At 40.9% G+C, this 15,237-nt stretch overlaps 1 protein-coding gene across 1 annotated transcript in view; it reads right to left on the reverse strand.

The window, feature by feature from the left end:
* The window catches only part of ADAMTS17 (ADAM metallopeptidase with thrombospondin type 1 motif 17), a 181,479-nt gene that overhangs the window by 129,567 nt on the left and 36,675 nt on the right, over positions 1-15,237 (reverse strand). Inside the window, exons 5-7 of the mRNA XM_051628580.1 lie at positions 15,112-15,195; positions 14,378-14,535; positions 8,126-8,169 (exon numbers count right to left, since the gene is read on the reverse strand). Of these exons, the coding sequence (XP_051484540.1) occupies positions 8,126-8,169; positions 14,378-14,535; positions 15,112-15,195 (286 nt within the window). The remainder of the gene's footprint in view (positions 1-8,125; positions 8,170-14,377; positions 14,536-15,111; positions 15,196-15,237) is intronic.

Raw genomic sequence — 15,237 nt, forward strand, 5'->3', positions numbered from 1 at the left:
CCTGGTCTGAGAATGTCATACCAGAAAATCTTGCTTCCTGCTGGAGAGAAACTTAGGTTGGCATTTCTAGCACAGATAACAATAGTAAACAGTTTATTTATTTATAGTATACTGACAGCAGGTTTGGCACTGTAAAAAATAAACTATTTCTCTTTCCACGGCTTTATTGAAAGAAGAAAAAGAAAGAAGGAAGCAGGATGAGCTATTAAAGCAGAAGAGATTATTTTATTTGTTCAATGTTCATTCTTGTGAGAATCCCCCTGAGAAACAAACCCTCAGCAAGGGGAAGTGATGGAGCTGGGGTGTGAAACTGGTGAAGCAGTGCAGAAAGCATGGAAAATCTGCAAGTCTCCATCCATTTACAGGGATGACGCAAGAGACAACAGCAGAAACACCCTAAATCCCAAAAGACAGAAACGGTCTGTCCACAGACCTGAAATAATGAGATTGTTCTGCCCATGTCTGCCTCAAAGGCTTCTCAGCTTCTCACTCACAGTAGCAAGGAGCAGTTCCAGAGCTGTTCTTCACAGTTGTTTGGCAGTATGTGCTTAGCTGGATATCAATTAGGCTTCTGCCTTCAGCTTGTCTGTTTGCAAACACAATGATCACTTTCAGAGATAAACAGCAGAGATGTCTTTAAATCATGATTAAATGGTATTTAGCCATGAGCAAAGCCCTGGTTCTTAGGCAGCATCCTACAAATCATCTCTAATTTAGAGAATAAACAAGGCAGAAAACTGTCTAGGAGATAAAACTAAATTCAGAAGTTCTAGCACAGTATATTCAGGTGAATCAAAAACGTTAAGAACTGCCTGTCACACACACACAAAAAGAAATATTAAAAAATTGTGTTTCTAATGGCTTTATGCTCCAAGCTAGCAGGAGAATCTACTGTATTTCTTCTGAGGTAAAATGTAATTGTAAATTCATAGGGAACTGTTAGTTAAAACAGTAATAACGAGTGCTTTTCACAATGATTGTGTGTCCAAGCCCCAGACTTAGGAAGGGGCAAAAAGATGTGGAAGGGAACATCCTATGCAGGTCTCTGCCCTTTAAGCTAGGAGACTGAAATTCCCAGCTGCTTTGTGTACATGTCTATATAATTTCACACAGACATAAATGGCCCTGGAGTGGAATGCAGTACAAGTTTGCACCTGTACAAGTCAAACTGCACAATGATTTAGTGCATAAAGTGAGTTATGACATGGAGCTGAAATGAAAGAATTAAGTCAGAGTATCAGAATAAATATCAACAAAGTCATAGCAAATATTTTCCCTCATAACATTCTCCTTTTAATAAAGACAACAGAAAGGAGTTTAGTTACACACCAGTATGACATTAGGCTAGGATTTGGAGTCCCAGATGCTTGATGGGGAAGTACCATAACATAATTCTCGTAGCCAGTGAGTTTTGCAAAGGTCTCTTTCATTGAACTAGTAATCAGCACCCACACCTTGTTCAACAATGAGATGTGATGGCCTGAAGGATATTTACTCAGAAATGGGTTGCCTGGTAGAGGATTACTAAGGTTCCTTTTCTAGGCAGTTGTGCTTTTGTATTTATCAAAACACATTAACCTGAACCATTAATAAAACTATGGGGGAAGGTGAATTTTTCAAGCTAAGATTAAGCTTAAACATCCTGCACCACCTTTGGGTAGAGTCACAATAAGGAAGACAAAGGCTCTGGCATAAATCCTGACTGGAGGGATTGAGTGAGCAACAAGAAAGCAAGATTTAAGATCAGCAAAGATATGCTAACAAACAAAATCAGGGTGGTAAGCTCATGAGAAGATTTTTGGAAATGCTGCTTTACAGTTGACAAAGACTATGTATTTCAGCAAGCCAGCTTAAGTATGAGCATTAATCACCAATAGCAGTTTGATGGTGGAGGAAATGACAGGTCAGGTACAGAGCCGGAAGTGTGTTATTCCTCCCTGCTGACAGTGTTTAGTTCCAAATTACTGACAAGGTAGCTTCAAACATCCAGCACTACGGTGAGGCCTATTGTTTTATCTTGTGGGATGGGTGCTTACTAAGAAGACAAGACAGATACATAATTGGAAAATAAAAGTGCTTGAAACACATTTTGGGGCTACAAAAGGAGAATGATGTATGGAGAAGAAATAATCAGGAACTGCTGGAAGTTTATGAAGAACAAAGTGTAGTAAATGTAGGGAAATTCCATTACCTCAGTGGGCAAGCCATGTAGTTGGCAAGATGGAAAAGAGACCATCCAGGCCTCTCCAGGGAGAGTAGCCTTTTGGTGTTCAGACCCAGCTGAACAAAGAGAAGATGAAGGAACAAAATTAAGCAAGAGCTTCTTAGAGCTCTGAACCACCACTACCAAAGAGAAAGACACTGAGCAAAAAGGCAAGGGAAGGGGATTAGTCAGGAGAGCAACCAAAGGTCTGTGATACTTCAGAGTTAGGGACTCAAAAAAACACATGGAACAATGACAAACATACAGAAAATTTGTCACTAACCCTCCCTCCATTAAACGTTTTCATTTATTTTAGCTATGCATGTTAATTCTTGCCCCAAAGACACGAAACAGAGAAAAGTTGAAGAAAACAGTTTAGATAACTAGAAATTCAGTCAGTAGCACTCACAGATTAATAAACTTTAAGAACAGAACAGAAGGGCTTTTCATCAGAGAAGACAGTGATAGGACAAGGGGTAATGGTTTTAAACTGAGAGAGGGGAGATTTAGGTTAGATATTAGGAAGAAATTCTTCATTATAAGGGTGGTGAGGAACTGGAATGGGTTGCCCAGGGAGGTTGTTGATACCCCACTGCTGAAGGTTTTTAAGGCCAGGTTGGATGAGGTTTTGTGCAACCTGGTCTAGTGGTAGCATTCCCTGCTCATGGCAGGGGGGTTGGAACTTGATGATCTTTAAGGTCCCTTTCAACCTTAATGATTCTATGATCAATCACCTCTTTTCTACAAAAATACCTTGAAACAGGACCATATAAGCACTGAATTAAGGACAGGATCTTGTGTTTGGCTACTGCATCTCCTCTAGAAAGTCAGTCATTTTTCAGCTTAGGAGACCAGGAATCCACCACTGCCTTTAGTGTATGGAATTAATAAAGACAACCCTAAATAAGACTACTGAGCTGCAAAACAAACCCAAAGGCAAATGAAATTCAAATGCTCTGTTTTCCATAACAATAACCCCCCCAAAAAAATCTCTATAAAATACTATCAGCACTCAACTCAACCAACTACATTGCACACACTGTAAGTTTCCATGTCAATCAGTAAGCAAGCTGATATATTCAATAATAAATACATAGTCTGTTAAAAATGGCATGCCCAGCTTTTTGTGTTTTACAGACTGGATAGGTTGTATGTATATGGCCTTTGATTGTATTTTGTTTTACTTGTCTTTCTAAAAGCAGACTGGTCAGCTTCACTGTGGTTTCTGCTGGCTTTTGTTTTCTGTCTCTCACAAACTATTGTTTCTTGGCAAGGCATTTAAATACTGAATGCTCAATTAGCTTAATAGACATGTCAGCTGATTGCAGAATGTGCAAAGGACCATCCTCAGGATATCAGGCTTCCAAAGATGCCAAAGGTACCCCAAACTAACTAGTATCTTTAGAAAAAACCACAGCCAGTTTTTTGACAGAGGAGGGCTGCATGTCTCAGACAATATATAAGAACAGGACCAGGATCCTAAGCTCACTGAAATCACTAACAAAACTCTCACTGAGTCCAGTGTAAGCAGGATTTTCCTTTAGTCTTTAGCTGAGAGCTGTGAACAGCTGTGCATATGTGAAGAAGCCTGGCTGCAGCCATGCCCCTGAAATAAGAAAGAAGGACAAGAGCACACAGGACACTGAAGTGAGGAAGAGTAAGGGTTATGGCAGCAGGAATTCCTGCTTACTTGAGTGGCTGTGCTCATCCCAGTATTTCTATTAAAATTTATGCAATCTTATATTACACTCACTTGGCATGCAAATTTTCAATGGTAATTTGGAAGAGGAGAGATTGCTAGCTGGTGAAAAGAAATTGGAAGGCTGTTGTGGGAAGGGTGGGGCCTGAAAGATGGTAGTGATGAATATGCCCAATAGCAGTTTTGCACCGTCTGGGTTGTGCAGCCGAGCATTTATTCCCTAGCAACCAAAAGGCAAGGGAAAAAGTCTTCCACTGCACTGTACCAGGGCTTCATTAAGCCAGCAGCCTGACTCTCCCTTGCTCTACACAGCCACGAGTGACATAAGAAGTTGCAAGGTCCCTTTCTTTCACAAACAGCAAATCAACTTGACAGTGTCTCTTTAAGGGACATTTTCACCTACAGTATGTTCATTTTAATGCACTAAAGTGTGTTTGGTTTTGGTTCAAAGGACAGTCCCAGCAAGGCTTTTGCTAAAGCCAGGCACTGCTTCTCTAATGAATTGTTTTAAGCAGCAGGTATTTCTATTTATTCTGGCATCAAATAAAAACCCGCCCTGGAATATACAGAAACATTCAACACGAATCACTATGGAAAATGTTTTTAATGTGAGAATTCCTTTTCTTTTCCACTCACAGCACACCAGCTAGTCTTTTCCCTTTCCTTGGGGATTAATTCTCTGTTGTGACACTGTTAGGGGACTGGAATCAATAGTACATAGGGAGGAAGATTTAAACGGACAGTACAGGCAGGACTGACCAGAACTGATACTTGCTGTAGACAGGAGGCCACCCAACTGAACAAGTAAATGGCCAAGAAAAAGGTAAAAAAGTACAGTCCTTCATTCAGGTGTTTTATGTGGAATAAAAAAAGATAAAATCTACTTGGATACATAGATCAAATGTCTTGTTTGCAATACCTGAGTGTATTTTGAAACACTTTAGTATGATAAACTCTTAGGAAGAAAAGCAAGGTATAGCTATAAAGAGGGGGAAATTGGCTAATATTAACATAATATGCAGCTCTCTGTGACAGCATCTCTCAGCCATGGGTCTCTTCAGACTTTTGAAAGAAGAGAAGGGCTAAGATATGAAGACAGTGGCACAGCAGGAGGATGTCACCTGTGCAGTCACCCAGCTGTGCAGCAGCAAAACCAAAACTCAATTTCCACATTCAAATATAACTGTTTGGTAAGACTCCAGAAACAGGACCCAAATTATGGAAGGCTTTCTAAGCTTCAGGACTCTCAGTAAGTTATCTTTTGGCCCTTTAATTAAAGCCAGCCAGAAGATGGGAATGTTTGTCATAAAACACTGTGAAAACAGTCTGGAAAACTGTTTCTCAATCACCTCCACTCTGATGCTTGGTTTTCTCCAGGCAGCTATTCCTCCAACAAAACCTGCCCATCTCTAGTATCTAGACTACACTCTGCTTTCTTTTCCCCAATATCAAGCCACAGAAAAGAACATGTGACAGCAGCAGAGGTAAAGACATTTTTAACCAGGGCAATTTAAGGATATTTAAGACACATTCTCATTTTCCATTTCCCAGTTCCACACTGCCCCCACTTTTATTATTAGCTGAATACAGGGAAGCTTCAGTTTGGATCTGGGGTAACATGTACACTGAGGAATCAAGGCCAAGCTTTGCCTTGAAATATGCAGGATCATTCCTAACTAACCGTAAAGCTGCTTATTTGGCACCAGCAGTGGAAATACTGAACGAAAGGGGCATTCTCAATCTGCTTATGTCACAGAAAGGTTGGATTCTGACAACGTGAAAGGCTCCAAGCTGCAGCCTGATATTAATAGCTAGACATTAAACTCTCAATTTGGCTGGCTTAGAAGCAGCTCAATTGGAACAAAGATTTTTCTGCAGGAAACGGCAGATCTGGTTAGAGTCACATCACGGGAGATGAGTCTGAGCAGCAGCAGCAGCCTGCAGACTTTTTGACTGGAGTGTGACAAGGATGTGTCCCACAGAGCAAACCTTCCCTGCTCAAACTACAGAGCTGACTGCAGCTCCTGTCCCTGAGGCTGCTGAAACCCATATTGTTTTCTTGCTCCTTTTGGATTAACTTTGTTTTGGGGCTAATTTACATAACCAAGTGGGGCAATGAGCATTAACAAACTATTTCTTAAACAAACGTGGCTCTGTTTCTTGAAGCAGGCAGTGGGGTATCACCCCACAAAGACATACCTACATATTTTCACCATTTTTGAGCTTCTTTCAGCCATTATGTAACCTTCCACACTACCTTGGCAGCTGGACCAAGAAAATTTGAACCAAGTCCCCAGAGCAACTGGTTTCAGTGAGGGGCCCCTGCCAGAATACAAATACAAACCTCCTGCTGCTGTTTTCTCTCTGTGTCTGCATGGCAGGCAAAGATTCCAGACAGGTTTTTCAATATGGATCTTTTTTGAGCACAAATGAACACCTCTTATAAGCCATTTAAACTTCACAATTCCACTTCCGATCAACAAGTGGGCTTCAACTCTTCCACCACCAGGGAAAGTTTTGCTTCCGTATTTCTCACCATGTAAAGAAAATCGAGACTCTGTCACTAAATGACATATTACATACAGCACTCTGAGTCCTCTTATTTCAGTACATGAGCACAATCTAATAGATTATTTATAGTCTCTTAAACATGACTAAGCAACATGAGATTTTGGACTTGCATTGCATCATATATTCAAGGACATCACACTGCTTTATATGAGAACTTCTTAAGCCATGCAACCTCCTCTAGCTTTGCACTCAAAACCCTCATTTCAGAGAGGTAGACAGATGCATTCAGAATGTAAGTGACCTGCCAAATGTCACACAATGAGTCAATGCCAGAGCTGGGAAATCAGGAGCCCAGATTCTCTGCCTTATATAGAGCAGTAGCCTCAGACTCCTAGTTTGGGAGAATGCCTGCTCACCAAAAAGATGTTCCTTCCTTTACAGGATGGCAGTGTACCACTTTGCAATGGCCACCTTCATGTATAAGAAGGTATAAATTCTCCACTGGAGCCATATGCTGCAGCAAGTAACAGCACAAGAGAGTACTCAGATATTGTAAGAACAGAAAAGCAGTAATAAAATATTTCCTTAGTCATGCTGTCTATGGTAATATCAGTCCCTGAACTTTTTTTACTTTTTAATTGTATCTTACCCCAGCCATCTCCAGATGCAGGTACACAGTATAAAAACCTTCTCCAGTGGAAGTATGTTTTACATTGGACACAGAATAAACATACTGTGAGGAGCTCCCACTGGAAGGAAAACTTGGATGCAGAAGCCAGACCTTGCTCATGTTTGAAAACGAAATGTATGTATTTTTCAGCTCTGTATTTTCTCCTTTCACTTGATCAGTCTCCACAACACAGGGGGAAGAACCTGCGTTCTGAGGTGAGACTTTTGTAGGTAGTCTCAGAGCTCCTGCTGAAGGCACTCTCTGAACATTGGAGTGTTAAGATCAGCTGTAAATCCAGATGCACTCCAAGTTTACACAGAATGTAGGATAAGAGGCTACTTGACTTCGAGGCAAGTCTAAAAAAATCATGCAATCATCATAGAGAGGATGTTGAGCTATGCCTTCAAACACTGCTGCTACTGTGGTGATAAAAATATACCAGGAGAACAGATACAGCTACCTAAGTTAAATAATAAATACATAAACCAACTATTTAATGTGTAGGATGTAAGGACCCTGTGTATCCAGGGTTTGGATAAGATTAAAGGCAGTTAGGAAGTAGGAGGAGTAGGAGGCAGAAGAGAAGATTTAACTTGGCTTTCCTACAATGAGGTATTCTTCTCTGGTGTCTGAGTGCCAGCCTGATCTGGGAGTGTTCTTACAGGTTCTTACAATGGGAAATGCATTCATTAGTTTGCAAATTCTTGGTTTAGGTGAGAGAGAACTGAAAGGACCATTATACAGACACACCAAAAGACAGTTTCTTAATCTCCAATTATCTAATTCTACATCCACTCCAAAGAAGTAGAAGTAGTTACGGTTCCTTCCTGAACTCAGTGACCTCCAGTGCTTAGGAGGGGTTCATATTTAATGGTTTCTTTATAGTTCATACCCTGCTCAACTAATCTGTATTTGCATCACAGAGGTATACAGAATAGCAAAAGCAACTTTACAGCAAACGAAAGAATGAAATATTGCCCAGAAAGCTCCTCTTAGCATAGAGTTGACTATCAAAATACTCTCCCCTATTTCTTTGACTTACCCACAGTGTCACAAGGCTCGTCTTTGTGTACGCAGAAATCTGTCCTAGAAAGAAAAACAGAACAGAAGTGAAATGTATCCTGTGCCTCCAGACCTCAGGCTAGGAAAAAGCAGTGATGCATGACTCACATATCATGGGTGTTGAGGTTTGGGGTTTTTTAAAACTGCTGTGCAGTCTACATGATGACAACACAGATACTAGCGCTGGTTGCTACTGCAAGATTAAAAGCAATTATGTGACTCAGCTCCATACACTACAGTCCAATTTGATAGACTTAAGATTTAGCATGTAAGAGTACTGCCTCACTCCGTGATGTCAGACTTCTCCAGCAACTGGAACCTCTTATTTTCACAAGTGAACTGTAACAAAAAAGAGCAGACACCCTGTGATGCAACAGCACCATCAAAACTGGGAGGCAGAGATACATGGGGACACTGCCCAGAGACACAGAACTGATCATGTATACCCAGAAATTTCCAGTTCTTCAGTTTTTGATTCTTCCATTGGAACAGAAATGGGCAGGAAAGAAGCAGGATTAAACACAGATGTTGACAAGGAAGAAGGAAGGAAATTTCAGGATTTGCCAGGTAACAGCCAGGTAAATTGGCTTCAGCTAAACTTATTACAGTCAGGCTTGCTATTTCATTATTTAAATCCAACACAGAGAGCTTCAAGAGACTTCATTTGGTCTCCATTTCTCCCCCATTTCTCGACCAATCTCCCCAGATGTCATCAAGGCAGAAAGGGATACTACATATGCCACTGGCACCCACAAATCAACCAGGGATCCAAGGAGCTGTATTAAACAGAAACAAAATAAAAAGCCTTGAAGAAGTTCACCGTCTAAATGCCAACACTTAATGTGAGAAGATCTTGTAAATGAGATTCCTCATGACAGAAAAACAAGTGTGGGAGGAAAAATATTTTCTAACCAAATTAATGGCTTGAATACATTTCAAAAAGCACTTAGACAAACTTTGGGAGCTATCTTCATCAGAGCTGCTCTGCAGTGCTATCCGCTGTGAAGAGGAGCTGGAGGAAAGCATCACATGTGCTAAAACATTTCAGAAGTTCCTTAACCCAAGGGGAGCTGAGGAACCATAATCTCTATCATTATGGCTTTCCTCACCCTGTGGGGAGGCTAGTGAGAGAATCCTATTAGTACATTTGCAGTGTGTCATTTGAAATGCCTGAATCTCCACTGGGATTTTGAGTTTAAGATTTTGGCAGGGGAAAGATTAAAAATACTTAGAGAAAGATAATACTTAGGGAATACTTAGAGAAAGATAAATACTTAGAAAAGGAAACTACTTAGACAAATATTAAAAATACTTTTTTCTTGAAGAAAAATATGAAACTATGGTTTATAGGAAAAGGGATTTAAGGCTGAGGACTGTGGCTGATGAACCCAAATCCTTCAGACCAAGCTTTGTTGAAAGTCACAAATCAAGTTGTCAAGGGCTTGGAAGGAGAGAATCAACAGCCATTACCAGTTCTTGTTAAGCAGACATTGAAAACTAACCAGGCTTCAATGCAGAAAAACAATAACAACCAAAGTGTTAAAAAAAATCAGATAGGAACAAAACGAAGTCAGAAGCTATGACCACCCTTTCAGCTTTCATTTTTCACTGCAGCCTCACTGTGTCTCGACACCTTGGCATTCCAGCCTTTCCAAGGAAGACTAATGACAGTCTCCTGATGGAGCTGGCACAAGCACGTCTGCTTGAGCTCCTAGAGCCAACCTGACAGAGGTTTATTTAAGGTCTTATTTTGTTATATAAACTGGTAAATCAAACAGATGCTTTTCTTGTGACAACAGATAGCTGAACTATTAGTAGATGGCAGGAGGCCATTGCTAGAAAAGCATCTCTCTTCAGGGGCTGGCCAGCTCTGCAAATAAAGCACAGCAATTTTGCTCCTTGCACTTTGTTGCACAATGAAAGGTGTCTGGCACTATCAGGCAGCTCCCTGGAGAAATTACCACCATGCCATAAAATGAAGGGTCTTCTAAATGATCCAGCACAACTTGCAGACTGTCCTACAGAGGTAGAACAATCCTTGTCTGTAAAAAGAGTGCTGTGACACTGTCTGGTCGGGCAAGGATTTGAAACAAGTCAGCAAGAACTGAACATAGCTGCTGAATTCACTGTATGCAGCCCATCCTTTAAACTGTCATAAGCACAAGTCCAAGAGCCACCATCCTTCTCTTCAAGTCATCCAGACCTATTGTAAATGTTTTACCCCAAAACTCTTTGGCCAAACAGAAAAGCACATCCAAATCTGTAGTCACAAATGGCCTTGGTGGGTCTCAGTCTTCTTCCTAAGGCAAGCAGCCACCCCATCACAAAACCTCTATACCAAAATTCCTACAGGGCTTTCCTGGCAATCAGAGGGGAACCAAAGACTGAAAAGCCATTAAGTTCTACCTCACATGTGGATCAGTAACAACAGTGAGGTAAGATGGCTCCATCCTGCACTGAAACAGATCTGCTTTAAAAAAGTTTCAATCACAGGCCTCTCCCTGAAGCATTTTTGAGCTTGACTACATCTATATTTTTAAGTGAGAGCTTGACATGAATGATACTATAATGATTCTCCAAGGATATAAAAATGGTATCTTAGTATTCATTGTATATGCAGAGGTCTCTTATCACAAAGACATAATTTTGTTAGCAGAATCTTTTATAGAGCTATGTTGGAATAAAACTCTGAGTCCAAGACCTGCAGTTCAAATCCAAGACCTGACCTTATCACACTAAGTCTTGGATAATATATTGAAATCACATGCTGTTGCTGTGAAGCAAATTTGCTCTTCACTTTTAACCACTGACTGGTTAAAACATGCCCCAAGCAGGGCATGTTTTTTCATCTGTGGACCTGTGAAATTTTCACTCATTATGACTTGTGATACTGTGCAGTGTTTCCATTAGCCAACTTAAGAAATACTTCTAAAAAAAGTTACAAGTCAGTTGTTTTGTTAAATAAAAATACCCAGAAAAGAAGAGCTCAGAACTCCTTCTACAGTCACTCTTCCATCTGGCTCACATGAACTGGAAAAAAGTACCTAACTGTGCTAAGCTAAATTCTGCAATTCAAGTCCTTCCTGTAAGAAAGAAGGACAGTACTTGAACTGTGCAACATGAATAACAAGTATTCTGTTTAATGGCCACTTCCCAGCATCCTTCAAATGACAGTTTTTGACCAGTTTAACCCTGCAGGGTCATAAAGCTAAAGGACAGAGGAAGCTGGTACAGTCAAAAACCTGCCAAAGAAAACTTTCCACATCCATATATCCATTTAGTAGCACTATGTGCCCAGTTTCCTCGATGCACATTGAAGAGCTTCATTTGCCCACTTAATAGGAAGGCAAAGAGCTGGAAAAATGCAGAAAGGAGAAGCAGGCTGCAAAAGGAATAACTACACTAGTATGTCAGGAAAACACAAGTCTTTGCTTAATGACAGCTCTGAATTCTATTCCTATCAGTGTTTTGTCACTCTTCACTCTGTCATCACATCACCTATAGTCTAGTAAGTGACCTGAACCCCTACAACCAGGAGGTGTGGACAACATCAGTATGTCTGAACATTTCCTAGGGAATGCAATAGGCAAAAGATCAAGAGGAAGAATGTATTTCAAATAAGACATCCTTCTAAAGCCCACTAAGATACAGATTCTGACGACAGAAGTTACTCTGGTCAACTACCCATTAAGATATGAAGTACATTACCCATAGACGCCAGAGATCTGAATTTCTGCAAGTTCAAAAACAGAATCTGAACAAGAAACATCAGATGATTACAGAGACCATGACACTATACTCAGATCTTCAAGGCTTTATAACAGATTATTCCCACTGTCTCATTTATTTACTGAACTGGACCATGGTATGCCTTATTTCACAGACATAGTATGCCTCTTACCTGGAACTGAATCAGGTGATTACTATTAATAACCCACAGGAAGGATATTTGCCACCTACGTCATCTACTTTTGCATATAAATGATTACATGGGGAACTTCAGTTAGAGGTGAAGTTTTGGAAGACAAGCGTGCCTTGGTGTTTCAAATGAACACAGCCAGATTGGAACCAGAGGGATTTCTTCAGAGGTTGACCCCAAATAATTCGTTTCTAGTCCTAAAGCAGCTGCAGCTGCTGAAAATCCAGCTTCTGCTTTTTCTGGCGCAATTGCTTGTGCTGGACATGTTGTTGCTCCCATATCCTCTACCACTGGTCCATCTGCACAGTCTGGGGAGGGTCCAGGGACACACACACACTTCCAAAGCCAAGAGTAGAAAACCTCATTTCCCTGATACAGGAATCAGGCTGCTGGGCCAGAAGTCTTCCAAGCAATGCAGCATCCTCTACGCAGCAGAAGCAGGATGGGTTAAGGATAGCAAAACACAAGAAGAAGAAAGGAAAAAGTCTGCAAGTACACACTGCTGGTCTATCAAACAGGAAAAATGCTGCTCTTATGCAGAGCCGTGTGCTCCTTGGCCTGAACTTTCTCACAGAAACTGAATCTTGCTTCTAACCTAACTGCAAGTTAGAATACTTCTCCAGCTATTCTGAGTGCAAAACCCTGCAAATCTATTGAACAGTTCTTCCTACAACTCTTCCTCAGATGCCTGAGTCCAACTCATTTAGCCTGACATTATGCATTAAATTTTATAAGCTGCAGAGAGACTGCACAGATGAAATGCTCTGTTCATTCTCTCTGCCTTGTGCTTAGAGCACATCAGAAGAGATTCTGTATGCCTCGCTTGTCATACAGGACAAATGGATGCCCAGATGAGTTTAACAAAAATGTTAGTTATTTATTTAGGCCCTGATCCAATGAAGCACATGCTTAACTATAACCAGGATGTGCAGCCCACTGACTTCAAAGGAACAATTCACCCTGTCTAAAATGTTAAGTATCTGCTTAAGTGCTTGGTTGGACTACACTGAATCAAGAGAAGAGAGAAGTATTTGGGGTAACTGCACACATGTCTGTGAAGGTGCATTCTTAGGAGCTTTGCTGGCCCCATGCCCTGCTACCAGCTCTTTTACTGAACACTCACCAAAATCCCATGGATAGTTTGCAATGTGCCTGTTAACACAGGGGATTATTGCAAGCAGAATGTCAGTTTATGAAAAATGTATTTCTAGTTACATTGTTGGCTGAGGAAAAAAGGTGAAATAGGTGAATAATTTTGAACTGCAGCAAGACACTTCCTGTCACAAACTGGAGAAGAAGTGGTAGGAAGTTGTGTTTTTCTAGCACATACAGCATCCATCTTACACTATATTTTTGTGCTCACTTCAAAGATCTTTTCTTCATTTACATGCTAAAGTATGCAATTAACTTAAAAGACCACTGATTTCCCACTCAAAATGTATGGTAACTGTGAGGAACATGGGACTTGCATTGTATTGTTTGGTTGAGCTCAGGTAGTGAAGTTAGAGGGGAGAAAAGGCAACAGGTTAATAGGGACAACACCCTTTTTGCTTACTTCATCTGGGACATACCCTGATGTGTTTGATACATCAATAGGTACAGAGCTGCAGGCTGCAATGACTTTTGCTCAATATTCATACACAGATTATTTCACATCTGAAATAAATGCAGCAATTTTCAAACATACACAGAAGCTGAGAATGACACCCCTCCTCTATTCAGTTGTGACAGAGTAGGGGTGTGAATGTGGTTATTTCCTAGGGCAAAGAGAGAAAATTAATTTACTTTATAGTATCCATCTCTCACTTTCTTGAGGAGATAACTCCCTCACCACCTCCCTGCTGCTGATACACTGTCTGCTCCTCTTCAGACTGTTCAGTTGATTCATACCTAATTACACACAGAGCACTTGTTCTCACTGCATTCTCAATTCCACAGCTTTCTTCTTCTAGGAAGACTGGCTTAGGCTCCAAAACCTCACCTGTTTTTTCCACTTATACCAGCTGGTGTGAGAAAAAAAGTATCACCTGTGCTACAACCATGTCTTGCCTGTATCCTGACCAAAGCATGCTATAGGGACCATGACTACAACAAAGCTCTGGTGATAGAGGAGATGTTTTTGCACAACCTTGTTAAGTATGCACAGAAACAAGACAAATCACCTTCATCTGAGGCATCTGAACAGCACGTAGGTGGCAAATACATCATCATCAACAGATCTTTTTCTTAGATTACTGCTAGACCAGATAACACCATCACTCACTATAGGCCATTATTGGTTGAAGTAAACTGATAAACCAGACCTTACTATACCTGGTTACAAAAACAGCAGCATCCACCGGAGGGGTGTCATCCCTTGCTCCAGGAACCTGGTTGTTACCAAGGTATTTTGCCCCACCATATTCTTCATTTTGCCATTGACAAAAGCTCTCCAGAGACCTCTCTCCATGATGCCCGATAGACAGCTTCGCCTTTGGGAAGAAGGGATACAAAAGAAGTAGTCTCAGTCACAGTCTTTAAATAAAGCATTAGACATCTGATGAAAAATCAGAGGCTCAAAGACAGAGGTGTGATAGAAGAAGAAGTGCGAAACCAGCTTCATCTGAGCAGGTGAACCAGGGACTTTGGAACCCACATTGACTTTTGTCACTGGAGCTACAGAACAAACTCCATCATCTGGCAGCAGTCATAAGCTTCTAATACAGTGCCACATTCAAAAGCTTTGTCAGCCTGGAAGGTATATATTTTATACCAAAGCCATATCATTCTTAATCTTTGTCACAGTTACTTCTTGAGACTGGTTCACAACGACAAGCAAAGATTTACCAGAAAGGATAAATAAAAGGACTGTAGCTCCTTTCACTCCCACAGCCCCTTATAACTTCAGACCTTTAATATTGCCTAGTGAAGTGTGGCAGGCAGTACCTACAATTTACAGTCCTGTAGCCAGACATACCCACTTCCCCCTCCCACTCCACCACTGGGATCCTGCTCTTTACTAACACAGTAAAATCACAGCAGCAGGGTAAAAAGGAGTTAGAACTCACTGGACGGTTGCGGAGCAGGACTAGTTTGGTCACTCGAATGCTGACTTTAATCCCAAGACTTTGATGTTGAAACATGTTGTACACCTGTCAAACATCCACAGTGTATCAGTAACAATATTAAGACCT

The sequence above is a fragment of the Apus apus genome, chromosome 10, assembly GCF_020740795.1.
Source record: "Apus apus isolate bApuApu2 chromosome 10, bApuApu2.pri.cur, whole genome shotgun sequence".
Classification (NCBI taxonomy): Eukaryota; Metazoa; Chordata; class Aves; order Apodiformes; family Apodidae; genus Apus; species Apus apus.